This window comes from Mchenga conophoros, linkage group LG20, assembly GCF_057382185.1.
Source record: "Mchenga conophoros isolate Kocher_MC1m ecotype Shallow Benthic linkage group LG20, M_conophoros_male_GT1.1, whole genome shotgun sequence".
NCBI classification, from domain to species: Eukaryota; Metazoa; Chordata; class Actinopteri; order Cichliformes; family Cichlidae; genus Mchenga; species Mchenga conophoros.
In genome coordinates this window covers 2402137-2417807 of record NC_140545.1, presented here as the reverse complement: position 1 = coordinate 2417807, position 15671 = coordinate 2402137, and the positions used below count along the sequence as shown (strand labels likewise).

The 15671-nt window shown below is 42.1% G+C and overlaps 2 protein-coding genes across 9 annotated transcripts in view; one reads left to right on the top strand and one right to left on the bottom strand.

Annotated features, from left to right (window-relative positions):
• The window catches only part of fmnl3 (formin-like 3), a 32418-nt gene extending 19577 nt beyond the window's left edge, over window positions 1-12841 (top strand). For 2 of the 7 annotated variants that reach the window (XR_014890137.1, XR_014890136.1), the window contains 18 exons: window positions 99-175; window positions 581-674; window positions 2056-2130; window positions 2397-2507; window positions 2614-2763; window positions 3360-3461; window positions 3670-4012; window positions 4395-4490; window positions 4832-4956; window positions 5271-5473; window positions 5560-5863; window positions 5950-6030; window positions 6133-6262; window positions 6400-6560; window positions 6710-6811; window positions 7991-8083; window positions 8196-9552; window positions 11389-11423. Coding sequence is in view for 5 of the 7 variants with exons in the window: in XM_085259141.1 (XP_085115267.1) it covers window positions 99-175; window positions 581-674; window positions 2056-2130; window positions 2397-2507; window positions 2614-2763; window positions 3360-3461; window positions 3670-4012; window positions 4395-4490; window positions 4832-4956; window positions 5271-5473; window positions 5560-5863; window positions 5950-6030; window positions 6133-6262; window positions 6400-6560; window positions 6710-6811; window positions 7991-8083; window positions 8196-8319; window positions 9440-9531 (2463 nt within the window). In the remaining 2 variants the exon portion in view is untranslated. Of the gene's footprint in view, window positions 1-98; window positions 176-580; window positions 675-2055; window positions 2131-2396; window positions 2508-2613; window positions 2764-3359; window positions 3462-3669; window positions 4013-4394; window positions 4491-4831; window positions 4957-5270; window positions 5474-5559; window positions 5864-5949; window positions 6031-6132; window positions 6263-6399; window positions 6561-6709; window positions 6812-7990; window positions 8084-8195; window positions 9562-10079; window positions 10133-11388 lie in introns of all 7 variants that reach the window. The other 5 variants (XM_085259146.1, XM_085259147.1, XM_085259141.1 and 2 more) reach the window with 5 other exon arrangements.
• A 184-nt stretch (window positions 12842-13025) lies between these two features.
• The window catches only part of LOC146550034 (low-density lipoprotein receptor-related protein 1-like), a 79352-nt gene continuing 76706 nt past the window's right edge, over window positions 13026-15671 (bottom strand). For both annotated transcript variants that reach the window (XM_085259139.1, XM_085259140.1), the window contains one exon: window positions 13026-14971. In XM_085259139.1, the coding sequence (XP_085115265.1) occupies window positions 14834-14971 (138 nt within the window). In that variant the 3' untranslated portion in view covers window positions 13026-14833. The remainder of the gene's footprint in view (window positions 14972-15671) is intronic.

Sequence of the window (15671 nt, the reverse complement as noted above, 5' to 3'; positions counted from 1 at the left end):
ACTTGGAGCATGATATGCTTCCTGTGCAGTCAAGTGCTGAACCTTTATGCAGGTTTTCTGACCACATCCTCTCTGTCTCTCTGTCTCTCTCCATGCAGTACGGTTTCAATATGGTCATGTCTCATGCACATGCAGTCAATGAAATTGCTCTCAGCTTGAACAATAAGAACCCACGGTAAGAACTCAGGACCCCTCCTCCATAAAAGCAGGGCCGGGCCAAACAAAAGGGGAAACCCTGCAGCCAATTCATACGATATGCTTCTCCGTGGGCCTCTGCTTCTCTCTGAAGTCGAGGATCAGAGGTGTATACACGGGTCGTTAAGGGAATGTTTTCTAAAGGGAGATTTGTGGTAAACCACTGAGACTGATTACTTCATAATAAAGTCTATGAGGGTAAACACGTAAAAACCATGGAAACACCCACCAAAGCTTCAGACATTAATGCAGATTATGACTTTTGAGCCCTGTATGTTAATATCTACACCAATTTTGAGGATGCTTGAATTTTGTGATAGAACATATAAAACTGTACTTTTTAAAAAAATGTAGTTGTATTGATGAAAGTTTGGTGCATTTTCAGGACAAAAGCTTTGGTCCTTGAGCTGCTGGCTGCTGTTTGTCTTGTCCGAGGAGGTCATGAGATCATCCTTTCAGCATTTGACAACTTCAAAGAGGTGCCTATTGCAACTTTTTAATGAATTTTTAACAAGCTCTCAAGTTGTTATGTTCAGGATTAAGTTGTAACATATCGCTGGCCTAGCTATGTCTGAATATACTAATCAAAATTTAAGTAACATCAATATAATTGCCCTAATTTCCCACATCACTGGCGTGCATAAAGGCATAAAGGTCAAGTGTAGCGGGCCGAAAACTGAGAAGCTCTGAGAGATTTTATCTATCTGAGGTTGCAAGCAAAGCTCTATGGTGGCGTGTCTGAGATTATTGGACTCATTAAGACATCAGATGTTAAGTAACCTTGAACAATAATCAGAGGATCACTTCCCAGTGGGAGCCAGTGAACCAGAAAGATTTGCTTAGCCTTTTTGCTTTTTGCTCGTACAGTCACCTAAACTCCGGAACCAGACAAAATGCCTTACAGTCCAAAGCCTCAGCGAGACCCAAGAGCTAATCAACTCTCTAGTGGAAACAACATAGTACTGCTGTTTTTCCAAAATGATGCATTAACACAAAGTGACAGGTGTCTGAGATCTCACAGGGAGAAGGTCACGTTTGCTATTCATTCTATGTTTTTATTCATTTCATTTATTCAACCTTTATTTAACCAGGAATTCTCTTGAGATTAACATCTCTTTGTCAAGGTGGACCTGGCCAAGATCGATAGCAGTTGCTGTTCATTTGCAGAAGTCTTTATGAGAGCTCTGAACTCTCCCAAGAAAAAAAGCATTCAGCTGTAATGTGCTCTGACTGTTATTCTATGACTGGGGTGCCAAATAAGAGAATGCTGTTCTATAAAGCTCAGAGAAAAATCATAGCAGCTGTACTGGTCGTCAAATTTTAGATCCACAGCTACAGTGTTTGTGTGCAAGGAAAAGGATTTTTATTTCATCAACTTAAGAAACAACGTAAGTCAAACACTGAGATTATGTTGTTTGCAAGTAGAAAAACAGAATAAAAGAAATAGTTGATTTACCCTGATTATGCTTTTGTTGATAGAGCTGTAACACATCAGTGAAAGCAGCAGTTTATCAGATATTTGTTATGTCCACAGCACAACATTATGAAGCCATTGGCTTCATTGATTTTGCTGCATACTTCATGAACACCTCAGCATTGTGGTTTGCTCCAAAGGCATGATTTTTTTTCTTAATTAATAAATAAATAATTTGTAAAGTGCCATGGACAAAAAAAAACATGTAGTATGGTTGATTTTAGGTGATAAATATAGGTAATATTTCCCTAAGGTACCACTTTGACATTCAATAAAAACATCCTTTCTCGGGTCTCTTATTTTTTGTCTACATCGGACAAAGTTTTTGTTCTACTTTGTAAACCAGAGAAAAAAATCTTTATTTTGCTTCACCTGGTGTGTTTCAGGTTTGCAAAGAGAAGCATCGCTTCGAGAGACTGATGGATTACTTCCGCAGTGAAGAGGGAAACATTGACTTCATGGTAAGACAAGCGTTTAGTTACATACAGATGTGTCTTTTTTGTGTGAGAGTACATCCATCAGTACAAATAAAAATGTCTGGCTCAAATGCCAAAGGTATTTTTTATTATTATCTGTATAAAGGAAAACACACTTTTATACAAGGTGCAAATGCAAAATCCAGTGGACTATATGTCAGTTTTAAGATAAAATATCCTGATACAGATTATACGTATCAAGTATATAAAGAATATTAATGAGCTGGTGTCTGTTTGCATTTGTTCTCCAGGTTGCTTGCATGCAGTTCATCAACATTGTGGTCCACTCAGTTGAAGACATGAACTTCAGAGTGCATCTGCAGTATGAATTCACCAAACTGGGACTAGATGACTTCCTGGAGGTAAAGAAATAATGTTGTGCTTAAACTGGGCCAATCGCTCTCATTGTCCACGTGGAGACTATTCGCGGAGTGTCACTAATGTTGAATTTATTCTCTCTCGTGCCAGAAATCTAAACACACGGAGAGCGACAAGCTGTCGGTTCAGATCCAGGCTTACCTTGATAACGTATTTGATGTGGGTGGCCTGCTAGAAGATGCCGAAACCAAGAATGCAGCGCTGGAGAAGGTGGAGGAACTGGAGGAGCACCTGTCCCACGTAAGTGCACCACCCAGTCTGGACCACCAACACTGCTCTCTATACACATTTATGAGATTGTTGTGGTTCACCAGCTATGTACTTAAGTTGGCTGTTTCTACATGGCAATTAGAAATCTACTCGGTGTTTGCACTTCACAAGTGGTTCAGGATAATAATTGGGTGGGGAATGCTGGAAAATGGAGTGCGTGAAACAATCTTATTATTGTTCTCGTGTTGGCTCGGTCTTTCTGGGCTATTGCCTTTGCATCCCACGCTGCTTTGCAAAGACCTTCTTCACATGGAAAGGTCGTAGGCAGCCCCTGACATCATTCTTGGAATTTGAAAACAAACTCTGCTCTCAGAGGTCAGAAATGATGGGGGAGGAAGAGGGTGAAGATTCTCTCTGAATTCCTTAGCAAAGATGTGTAATGTAAAATCAAAACTGAGAGCTGTGTCATGTTATTGCTGCATCATGCTGCTCGCTGTATCTTATTTCTTAGTGATGATGCAGTGTATGGGGAGGAGGGATGGGGAAGTGGAGCTGGGAAAGATGCCCACTGTGTGGATCAATTCTTTCCTTCTCTCATCTCAGTGTTGCTCCATCTTCTCTTCTAGGTGACTGAGAAGCTTCTGGAGGTTGAGAATGAAACAATGATGAAAGTAGCCGATCTGGAGAAGCTGCTCATTCAGAAAGATAAGGAGCTGAACGTAATACGGGTAAGCCACAGTCCTATCGACGTGATATTTCTTGCTCTCCTCGCATCATAAAGGCTTCAGATTCCGTGCCTGTTAGCAGAGATCAGGTTCATATGCTTGTGGCTAAATTGCTGTATTAGCAAATTAGGTCACAAAGAGACAGGATGTTTGTTTAGCTTGTGGAGTCACTGTGCATTATGCTCTTTATCACCCCCTGGTGACTGCTCAGGAGACATACGAGTCAACCAGCACTCAGGTTAACACCCTGAGGAGGATGATCAAGGAGAAGGATGCTGCATTTCAGAGGCACTTCAACATTGAGAAGCGTCTGCTGGAGCTCGAACAGCAGGGCACCATCCGCTTGCACAAGAAACCTGATGGAGACATCGCCATCGAGCCGCTGGGCGTCGGCAGTGCCGGGATACCCTTGGGAAACATCGGAAAGCTGTCTTTGGGTTCAACGGCAGGGCTGACAGAACTAGGAGGACCCGACACAAGTTTACCACCAGCCAGCGAAGCACCTCCGCCTCCACCGCCTCCTCCCCCTCCCCCTCCCCTGCCATCTGCTTCAGGTGATGACAACACTGTGACTCGCAGTCTAGTGATTCATGTATATGTATGCGAAAGTTGACTTTCTCATCTGTGGACCCTCAGAGCAGATTTATTTTCAGTTCCCTATATTTGTTCATTCGTGCCAAACCAAGTGATGGGTCACAGCAGTGTTCTTCTAAGCCAGACAGGAAAGGGAAACATAAGGCTGGTTTCCTTTGTCTCCGGAAAGGCCGCACTGACTGTTGGAGCACTTTCCAGCCTTTTATCCAAACTAGACTTTATCAGGTTTCACTAACTTTAAAAATCAGTTTTCAGCGATTGTCAGGCCGAGGTGGCAGCTCACGTAGAACACGAAGCTGTTGCTAAACATGCAATAAAAATACTCTTCTGCATTAATTACAGGACACACTGCGCCAGTCCCACCACCACCACCTCCTCCCCTTGCTCCTCCTCTGCCAGAAGCTTCCCCCTCTGTCATCTTGAGCGTAGGTCTGTCAGGTGAGCGTGCACACAAAATTAAACTTGGTTGTCTTTGCCTTCGATTTTGATGTTCAAGGTTGACTAGATCAGAGGATTGTGGGTGGCAGGAGGTAGAGTGGATTACTAATCTGAAGGTCGGTAGGTTGATCCCTGGCTCCTCTAGTCTGTGCGCTGAAGTGTCCAGAACTCTAAGATGCATCCGTCGGAGTATAAGTGTGTGAACGATAGGCGAAAATCACTTAGCCATAGAAAAAGATGGTTGTATGAATGTGTGTGAGTGGCTGAATAAAGCTTCGCGTTGAAAAGTGGTATATAAGTACCGTTCATTCTGAATTCAACGAACACTTTCTTCACCACAGCTATCAGGATCAAGAAGCCTATAAAGACCAAGTTCCGCTTGCCTGTGTTTAACTGGACGGCCTTGAAGCCCAATCAGATCAATGGCACAGTCTTCAACGAGATCGATGATGAACGTGTGCTAGAGGTAAATCAAGAAGATAAAACCTCTTTCATGTTAAGATGTAGGTCTTGGTTAATATGTGTCAAATTTGAATTTATGGTAAATTAGTATTAATCTCAGTAAAACTTTTCCATAGTCAAAAGCTCAGGTTTCTCTAGTCTCTTCCAGTTGAGTTCAAACCTTAATAAGAGGAAAAAGTAAAGCAAAACTAAACTTAAATGATAAGAGCAGTGTGTCGCGAAATAACCAGCTTCATACCAACACCATAACACTTATGTGTTCAGGACTTTTAACATCAATTTAGAGCAAGTAAAAGTTGAGTTGTTATTCACATGCAGGAGCTGGAGCTGGAGAGGTTTGAGGAGCTATTTAAGACGAGAGCCCAGGGTCCAGTTGTGGATCTTTCCTGCACAAAGAGCAAAGTAGCCAATAAGGTGGCAAACAAAGTCACACTTCTGGACGCCAATCGCTCCAAGAACTTAGCCATCACACTGCGAAAGGCTAACAAGACAACAGAAGAGATCTGCAAAGCCATAGAGAAGTATGCACCTGTCTTTTACGTAAACTTTACATACTTACATAATTTTCTGTGGAACAAGTTACAGGTAACGTGTTATCTTCACTCAGGTTTGACCTCAAGGCCTTACCTGTCGACTTTGTGGAGTGCCTGATGCGTTTCCTGCCCACCGAGGCAGAAGTGAAGGTGATGCGTCAGTACGAGCGCGAGCGGCGTCCGCTGGATCAGTTAGCAGAGGAGGATCGCTTCATGTTGTTATTCAGCAAGATCGAGAGGCTGACGCAGAGAATGAACATTATCACCTTTGTTGGAAACTTTGCCGACAACGTGAGCATGCTCACGCCACAGCTCAACGCCATCATTGCTGCTTCTGGCTCAATCAAGTCGGCACCAAAGCTCAAGAGGATGCTTGAAGTGAGATGTGTTTGTTGACTTTCACAGCAGCAGCGTTTGTATTTTTTAATGCATATATTCACTCGGTGCTTTTGGTTTACTCGTAGATCATCTTAGCCCTAGGAAACTACATGAACAGCAGCAAACGAGGCTGCGTTTATGGTTTCAAATTACAAAGCCTTGATCTGGTGAGTAATCAGTAGTGACGTTTACTGGAATTCCAGTCAGCACAAAAGTGTGCTGCAGAGTTTATTATTAAATTGCTTTTCCTAACAATGTTTTTTACACAGCTTCTGGACACTAAGTCTACAGACAGAAAGATGACATTGCTCCACTACATAGCTCTTATTGTGAAAGAGAAGTACCCTGAACTGACCAACTTCTACAATGAATTGCACTTTGTGGACAAAGCTGCAGCAGGTGAGCGTGCACCAAATATTAAACTCTGTCAGCAACCTCGTGGAGATGCAGTATTTTCACAGAAAGGTCAGGTGTTAACATCTGGATAAAACGCTACGTAATATACTTAAAATATGCTCTGATGTCTGCGTGCAAAGTGTCTCTGGAAAACGTCCTGCTGGATGTTCGAGAGCTGGGGAAAGGCATGGACCTCATCCGGAGAGAGTGCAGTCTCCACGACCACTCAGTCCTGAAAGGTTTTGTCCAGGCTAGTGACTCACAGCTGGACAAGCTACAGAAGGACGCCAAGATGGCAGAGGTATCCGACAGCGTCTTCACCTCCAAAACCTCAAATTATCCGCTGGAACAAATGAAAATGAAACCTTTTTCGTTCATTCATCTCACTGACATCTGATGCGCAGCCACTAACTCGACAGTGTTTACAAACATTCTCTTTCCCAATTCCAGGAAGCCTTTAACAGTGTGGTGAGCTACTTTGGAGAAAGTGCCAAGACGGCTCCACCCTCCGTGTTCTTCCCTGTGTTTGTGCGCTTCATCAAGGCGTACAAGGTGAGGACGCCAAGCAGAAGCTACATCTCTGTAGCTTTCCTCACTTCCTCAGCTGGTCATTTGGGAAGTTCCCTGGTTTGCTGTCAGCCTTGCTGAGAGCAGAGCGGGGCAGAGCTTTGGCGGCTTTTGTGGCACAGGACGTGGCGTATACTCCCAGGCCAAATAACAGGAAAGGCCAGCTGGGTCTGACTTTAGAAGCTGCAGCTGTGGTGTTTAGACTCGTCCCCCCCCCTTTACCTCCGGACTGCCTCGCCCTGCCCCAACACACAGCACGCATCCTGAGATTGTTCTCCATCTAGATTTATGGGATCTGCTCAAGGAAATGTGCAACACAAGGATTTCATGTGTCTGTTTGAGTGTGCGCATGTGCTCTAAAGGAACTGTTTAACAAACACTTGTTGCCTCGAGTAATAGAATATAGTTTTCTACAGTTTTTAAGGCCTCTTATTGTCAGACATAGAAGCTTTAATTTAACTTAAGTGAGAGCCAAAATAAACAGAACAGCCAGGAGTTGCCGTAAAGCCACAATACTAAACAAACTAACGAGAAAGAGAAGGTTACAATTTCAAGCCCAAACTTCAAATTAACACGAGAAAAACTGGAAGAAAATGGGCTGAAAATGTTCTGTGTCCCGTAGAGCTTACTGTCAGTCAGTTAAAGACGTTAAAGAAGAAAGAGTATCTTTAAATAATTTGTTGCTAACTGTGAAATCACCTGCTTTTTCTTAGTGGCCTAGGAACAAGTTATCGCTGAGATTCTTTGTGTTCTTGGAGAGAAACTATTGTTTCTGTCATCCACAGCAAATCAGCTCAGATTATCTGGTTTAAAAAAAAACAAAACGAAACACATTGTCAGATTTTGTTCATTTTGATTCAAGTCAGTGAAGCTGTTGCCTTGTTTTTAATATTTCTGCCCAGCTTGGCTGATTTATAATTATCTAAAGTGTCATATTCACCATACTTATTGATCCCTTTGTTTATCTTTCTCCGTATGTCAAACTGTTCATTTAAGCGCGTGCGTGGTCCTGGTCATGTTTAGTAAAGCGTGGCTTTCCTGTTTATGCCCAGCTTTTCAACTGTTTTTTCTTTGCTTCACATGGCCACACAAAAGCACGTTGTTGGATTTATTTCCACTGAAGTTTCTTGTCACAGATGTGTCATCTATTTCTCTTCTCAACAGGATGCAGTGGAAGAAAATGAACAGAGGAAAAAGCAAGAGGAAGCAATGAGAGAAAAGTTACTGGCTCAGGAGGCGAAGCAGCATGACCCTAAGGTGCAGCCCCGCTGGATGAACTCTATCACGTATTTACTCAGTGCTAAATAAAGCTTTTTCGTAGGCCAAGAATCACAGTGAAAACGAACAAATATCCTTTCCACTGGTTCAGGTTCAGGCCCAGAAGAAGAGGCACCAGCAGCAGGAGCTGATCGCAGAGCTGCGCAGGCGGCAAGCCAAAGACCACCGGCCTGTGTACGAGGGCAAGGATGGCACTATTGAAGACATTATCACAGGTGGGCCAGACAGGACTGTTAAAAGAACCCATGTGCGTGCCAGCAGCCCCGGTGTTCCCAGGCTGCGGATGACTGTGGTCATCGACTGCTCAGCTCCTTTGAAGTGCACCTTGTGCTACGTGCTTCAGACACCAGCACATCTGGAGCACAGCAAATAGCAAGCGTTGTTCCATGCCATGCTGTCTAGTCTGTTAGGGGAAATGCTGCTGGGTATCAAAGTGTGTGTTTTCAGAAAGGCCGGGTCTCAAGAAGTAAATTGAGGTACTAATAATTAGGATCCACGACAGCCTCAAGCAGCTGTTCCTGGAGGGATCATGTTTTTGGCTTTCTATACCTCCATACCTCTTTAATGTCCTCTAATCTGGCACAAAAAAGTCACTTGTACTATAATTTCAAAGATCGCCGTGACCTCATAACAAAATTTTTGCTCAAAACTAAAGTCTAACTATGACAAAATTGGAGGAAAAATGATAAAATGATGACATGTTGTATCCAAAAGATCAAAAGGTTAACTTAGCTGTGATTGAGCAACATTATAATGTTGGGCTAACATACTTTTTTGCCCACTGTTTGAATGTCGTAAGACAGAAGTGGAGATTGGGAGGTAGGTAGGTGCCTGTCTTCACTGCTCGTACTATACCAGTCTGGACAGACATGGATATAAACTGCACACGAGCAGAATAGCAGAATATTCTGTTTGCAAAGAGCGGACAGTGATTGGGCAGTGTGCAATTTCGTTTCCTACATTAAATTTTTGGAGATGCCAAAGTTAAATCATCTTGCAACACACCTACGTATTTTAAGCCTTTATTGGGAGAAAACCCTGCATCTACAGCCTCAGCGTAGCACATAACCTAACTGATGTTTTTGTGATGATCATTAATAACTGTCTAAAGTGTAAATAATATGAATGTTGCTTCATTATACTTTAGTGTTAATAATAGGAATAATTGTGTGTCACTACTATCAGAGCTCTAACTGTGTTTTATCCAGTGGACGGCTTTCAGGACATGTCCTTAACCTTATTAAGAACGTTAGGCTTTCACAAGGTTTGCCCCTCCCCCTTAGGGCAGTGTTTCAGGTGTGACATGTTTTCTCTTCCTCCGCCTCCTCCCCCCAGTACTGAAGAGCGTGCCCTTCACGGCCCGCACTGCTAAACGCGGCTCACGTTTCTTCTGTGAAGCCAACCTCTGTGACGACGCCAACTGCTAGCCCTTCCCCTTTAATGCCAAGGTTGACCAGGTTTCTCTCATACGCATTTTGAACCCCCCACCCTCCCTCGCAACCCACTACCACTACCTCCATGTGCATGCAGCATGATTTCTGTCATCCCACCCCACCCTCAACTATGACTACTGATGACTAACTCGGGCCGTCACTGGTTGTTTGTGTTGAGAAGACTCCTATCAGGTGTCTGGTGATAGGAGTCAGCCAAACCTCTTTGCCTGGAGCTGAGAAAGTTGCATTGAGTGTCAATATGTTTGTGTGTAAAATATGTTGACACGCTTGCAGTACAGTCCTGACTGTGATCACGTGTAGGACATCATGCATGACACAGTAGGCTTTTGCGTTATTATGCCATATTTCTTTCAAATTATCCGATACCAACGGACTGAATCTAAAGAGGTTTGGCTAGCAGACTGTTTTATTTTATCAGCACTTCCTTGTTCCATGAGACTAACTTGTTTGGTGTTGGTTTTTCCGGCTAACATGTGACTCTTCTTTCCTCAACCACCACTGTTTATTCTGCCCCCCTCCAGCTGAAAAGAAGATTAATGACAGTATTTCCCACTCCTAGGAGAGGGTAAGAAAGGTAGCCTGGCTGAAAGCCGGCCTGCTTGGCCCTCCAGCTCCTGTGTGCTGCTACAGTGATGTCAGCTGCTTCAGCTAGTGCTTCAGTTGCAAGCAAAGAAACACACACACACACACACACACACACACACAAGTTTTAGAACACTATAAAATTTGCTAGCAAACAACACAAAGTTGAACTTGTAAAAAGAAGAAGTCAGCATAGTATTAAAAAGAAACAACTTACCTGCTTTTAAAACAGCCATTAAAATATGAACTCAGGTGTTTAAGTGTCTACAAAGCCCACCTCAGAAGCAACACCAGTGGCATTTTTCTTTTAGTATTAATGTCAAATTTATTCCTTAGAAATGAGTATCATCCTCACCCCTTCCTGTTACGTGTTGCATGTTGTCCATTGTTTATTTACCTCTCACCTGTCGGCAGCGTCCGCCATGTTTGTCTGTGCTAAATGTCATCTGCGGTGTGCTCAACAGCTATTTGGTCAACAGGCTCTAGAAGAAAACAGAATCAAACTTACGTGAACACAGTCTGTATCCACACTTTTGTTTCCTCTGTGACAGCCATCCTGTTTGGTAATCTGCAAACTCAAGAGCTTGTTGACCACTGTATCGTAACCAGAGTGGTTACTTTGTAACGTCCTCATTGTTTAGTGTTACTGATTTGCCAAAATCACCGTCTCAAAGCCTTGAATTTCTCCGTTTTGAAGCACAACTTCTAGCAGTTGAAATACAAGGCTATGGGAATGTGGCATTCCTGCCACATTTGCTAATTTTGTAGCTCTTATGGACAATTTCAGCTTTAACCCAAAGTTTTAACTGCACAAGTGTTTCCAGATTTTCTGGATTTGAAAATTATAACAATAAACACTCAGTTGTCAGTTTATTAGGGAGCTCAAACTAATGCAGACTAACAACAGTCCTGCAATAAAGGCAACTTTTCATAGTTTCATCTTCATTGTAAAAAAGAGGAAATATGGTTTGTGGTGCTGTTTTCATGTACTGCATTATACAGTAAGGTGTTCCTATTTGCTTTTCTTTTTTTTAGCTTAACCTCATTTACAGAAATGAGGGAACAACTGATATAAATTAGGTGTACCTAATAAAGTGAGAACTGAGTGTACATCCTCTGCTCTTCTTGCTTAAAAACACTCTTAAGAAATTGAGATGTAAACAGAAGCAAATGTCCAGATTGACCTCTTGGTCGTCTAACATGTGTGTCCCCCTGTCTCTCACCCCCCCTCTCCATGCCTACTCACAGATCTCCGAAACCAGCCTTTCCTGCGAGCGGACGCGTTGATCCGGAGCGGTTGGAAGAGACCCTAAACCACTTATTCGTCACTTATAGTCCCCTCCCTATTGTAACCCTTCCCTTTGTCCCAGTGGCGCATCTCAACCCTGAGGCTGCAGATCACAAAGACTGAAAAGCGAGGACAGGACAAAGCCCTTGTTTTAGCCCGGTAATTTATTTATTTATGGATGCCCTTTTACAACCACTTTAAATGAGCAGGCATGATTACAGAAGCACAACGCGCTACTACTCCTTCGTCACCGCGAGCAGAAGGCTTTCCCTGCTCTGTCGGCACTGACCTTTGGAAGGATGACCAGAGCACAGGTGAGGCCATCTGAGGACTGGAGGAGGAATTGTGCTTTCACTAACAAGTGCCTGCTAGCATGTGGATCTTAATGTGGACATTCCTAAAACCCATTAATATCCGAAGGTTACGCAGTCATAGCAGGATTTAAACTGGGAGGCAGCCAAGATAAATTGCCGACTCTTCTGCTGCTGCTGGGACGCCTGCCTTTAAGACACCTGCAAAAGCCTCCTGCAAATAACAGAGGAGGTGCGATGTTATAACAGACATTCGTGGACTGTTTCGCAGCGTTACGCCAAGTCTTCGAGACGCCTTCAATCAGACTTAATATTGTTTATTTTGATTGTATCTGGGAGCAAAGACCATCACTGTACTGGTTCTTCTTGTCAAGCTAGACAAACCAAATTAATCCAAAGTTTGATGTTCCGCTTAAGAAGTGCCTTTTTGTGTTATTTCTCGTCAGTCAGCCATAATTTGTTTATTTTACATCTTTCATTTGGTAAAGATTGTATTTTTTACTGCCTTGTAATATAACATTAGCCTTATAATCCTGACAACAATATGCAAGTTGAAGGCACAAAAAAAGCTTAAAGGTATGTTAGTTCCTTTTTACCTCTAGTACATCAGAACAGCTGACACGAGAGTCCCCAGAGTTTTGTGCCTTGACCAAGTGGTGGTTAAAAACAGAATATTACGTGCCTTGATAACACTTCCTGTCACACCGTGCGTGACAGTTAGGAGGTGACAGACGCATGAAGGAGACTCCAGGTGGACTACTGTTTCAAAGGCACACTTGCTGTTTGGTTAGCCTGCTCTAAATGTATTATTAACAGATGAAGGATTAAGTGCATTTAAAGCTTCTTTTTCTTATCCGTTTTAATACAGATTATTCCTCCTAACAGCTTTAGAGACTTGCATGACATTGGCACAAAGGGAGCAATACATCTTAACACTACTTAAATTTGGCTCAAGATTGTATAAAACACTATTCTTGTGTGTACTGAAATCAAAAGAAACATACTTTTTTTTTTAAGAAAAAGCTATTCTTGGGATTGTCTGTTGACTGAAAGACAACACTTCCTGTTTAATAAATATGATGATTTATGTAACAAGACCAAAGACTTTCATTACAATTCAGAAGCCTTTCCAGATTAAGCAACATCCAAACAAGTGCTTTCTACATGTTTGTGTTTTATTTCTTCATTCTTTAATGATAAGTGAGGCTATTTCCTAATGTACTGAAGTATGAAGTAGACTGCTTCTCCTCTCCATCTTTCCAAATGACAGACACGGCCATCGTACATTTCTACTATAAAAATCCATTTAATTCCTTATATCAAAAAGAAATCAAATTATAACAAAACAATCAGAACCACAAACGTGGGTTTTTGCCAGTTAAAGAAATTCTCCAAATGAAATATGATTGTTCCAACTTACATGGCGATTTAACAGAGCAGGATGTTAAAAGCAAATAAGCAAGAAAAAAAAACAGAATTTAAAGAAAAAATGTGATGAATACTGTTAACATTTGAGGACTAAAGCCAGAGTTTCCTCTTGGTTAAGTGTGTCTGTGTGTGTGTGAGCACCATGCAGTGATATGGTAGGTATGGCTGACAAGCTGAGGTGATTAAAAGCAATACGGTGAGCAGTGAGACATAGAGCCACACTTCCCAGACTAAAAATCCGGATGGTTAGCAGCAAAGCAAAGGAATGGAGAAAGGAATGCTTATCAGGAAGCCGATCAGTCTCCTTCCTGAGAATGCACTTAACAATGAGCATTAACCTAAATTACATGTCCATGTAATTACATACAGTGAAGGAAAGAAAAAAAAAATCCAACCTCCCACAGAAGTACGTACCATCAGACGGTCTCCCTGGCCTTTCCTGAAAGTATGTTTACAATCAAAAGACGAGGAACAAAAGTTGAAAGCAACCGTTCTCGGCTAATTACTGGTCGCAGGTTCTTTTTTTTTTTTAGAGGATGACCGGAAATTCACAGAAGCTTGTCTCTACTCCAGAAGAGTTTCAGAACAAAGCCCCAGCTCCTGTCCAGGGTGTCCTGCAGTAGGCTAATCCAAGGCCACGGATATCATCCCAGGCTTTTTCATCCTGGAATGTGGACTTAATTACAATCATCTTCATCCAGCGCACACTAACACACTGCCATGATTCATTCATCGGTGACACAAAGTATGTCAATTATACAATGACTTAAAAAAAACAAAAGAAAAACATTAAAAAGTACAGACTGCTATTTGTTACTGATGTTTGTATTCCTGGGTATATTTTCAAGACACTTTGTTAATAGGTTCATATATATGGAAATATATATATTTATAATATATATATATATGTAACTTTAGTCTGTGCAAGGAGGTAAAAGACAATCACTTGAATGTAGCTCTTTGCAACAACAGATCAGATGCCGAGTCTCTTGTGCATACACGTGCAGTTAAACAACACCTCGCCTTTCCCTCTAAGACCTCCAGTAGCAAACATACATATACACAAAATGTGAACCAGCATCCAGGAAGCATTCGTGGTGAGCACTGACGCATCTCCTCTCTTTCATGAACAACGAAGACTTGGCAACATTTTCTAGGATGGAACAAAAATGGTTTTTTTCTCTTTTCCCCTACACAATTTATACAAAAATAAAAAAATTAAAATTGTTCCACTGCCATTTGTATCTTTTACATTTGCACAGAGGTAGTGGCTGAATGCGTGAGAAAGCTGTGTGTGTGTGTGTGTGTGTGTGTGTGTGTGTGTGTGTGTGTGTGTGTGTGTGTGTGTGTGTGTGTGTGTGTGTGAGAGAGAGAGAAGTTGTGAGGAAGTGAGCAAAATGAAAAAGAACTGGATAAAATGTCTATAAAATGGTTTCTTTTCCGTCACCAGAGGATTTGTTTTCCTTTTTGTCAAAGAACAAAATATAATACTGCAATCACTTAAAAAAAGTAGTTCTTCATTTTATACATTTTATACAGTGTTCTCGTTTTTATGTTTTTTTGTTGCTTTTCTTTTCAGTTGGTAAAGGCATAAATTGAGAGAGCTCGCTGGCTCTAGGTTGGGCGAGGCAGGGCAATGTTGGCAGAGTTCAGTCCATGCCGAGGTCTATGCCAGGGGGTCGCTCATGTCCTCGTCAACCTGGGAGAGGAGCTCCTTCTTTTCATCAGTGCTCGCCAGAGAATTGCGGCTGTTGTGGGCACCCATGTACAGGGTGGCATACACTGGGTTCGTGAAGTTGGTGGGCTGCGGAGTGAAGAAAATTTCTCAGTGACTCAGGCAAAAGAAATGAAAAGATTTGGTATATTGTGAAAGAAGCAGTATTTTTCTTATTCAAATAGGCTCAGCTCGCATAAATAACAAGATGTTTCCCAGCTCAGTGCTGAAACCCTGGCAGACATTTGTGGTTTGTTATGTTTTCTGTGTTTGGTTATTTGTTTCTGAAAGTCTGGGCACTAATCATCTGCCCCCAACAAACCAGTAGGTGTATTTCCAGTGAAGAACTTGCAACTTCTTTTTAAGCACTCAGGACTTTATGGACAATTCCTCATTTGATGTTTTATGATTGTGGTGAAAAGTGTTTGAATATAGTGACCATGAGGGCTCCAGCATAAAAGCTTTATTCAGCTGCTCCCCTTATTCACAGTGGATTTCCGTTCCTGACACCCCCAAGGGATTTTTGTCTCCAGCTGGGATTAAACTGGAGATTTTTTCACTTCTTAGGTGAATGTAAAAGAAATGGTATTTATATAGTGCCTTGTGCTTTTATCTGCTGAATGCATTCACATACACAGAGGTAACTCAGGGTTCAGTATCTTGCCCAAGCATTGATCTGTATACAAACCACTCGAGCCACAACGTGTAAACCATGAGACTATGGAGCCACTCATCAGAACTAAAGTATATGATTCACATAATTCTAACAATATTCATTCCAAAATTCATT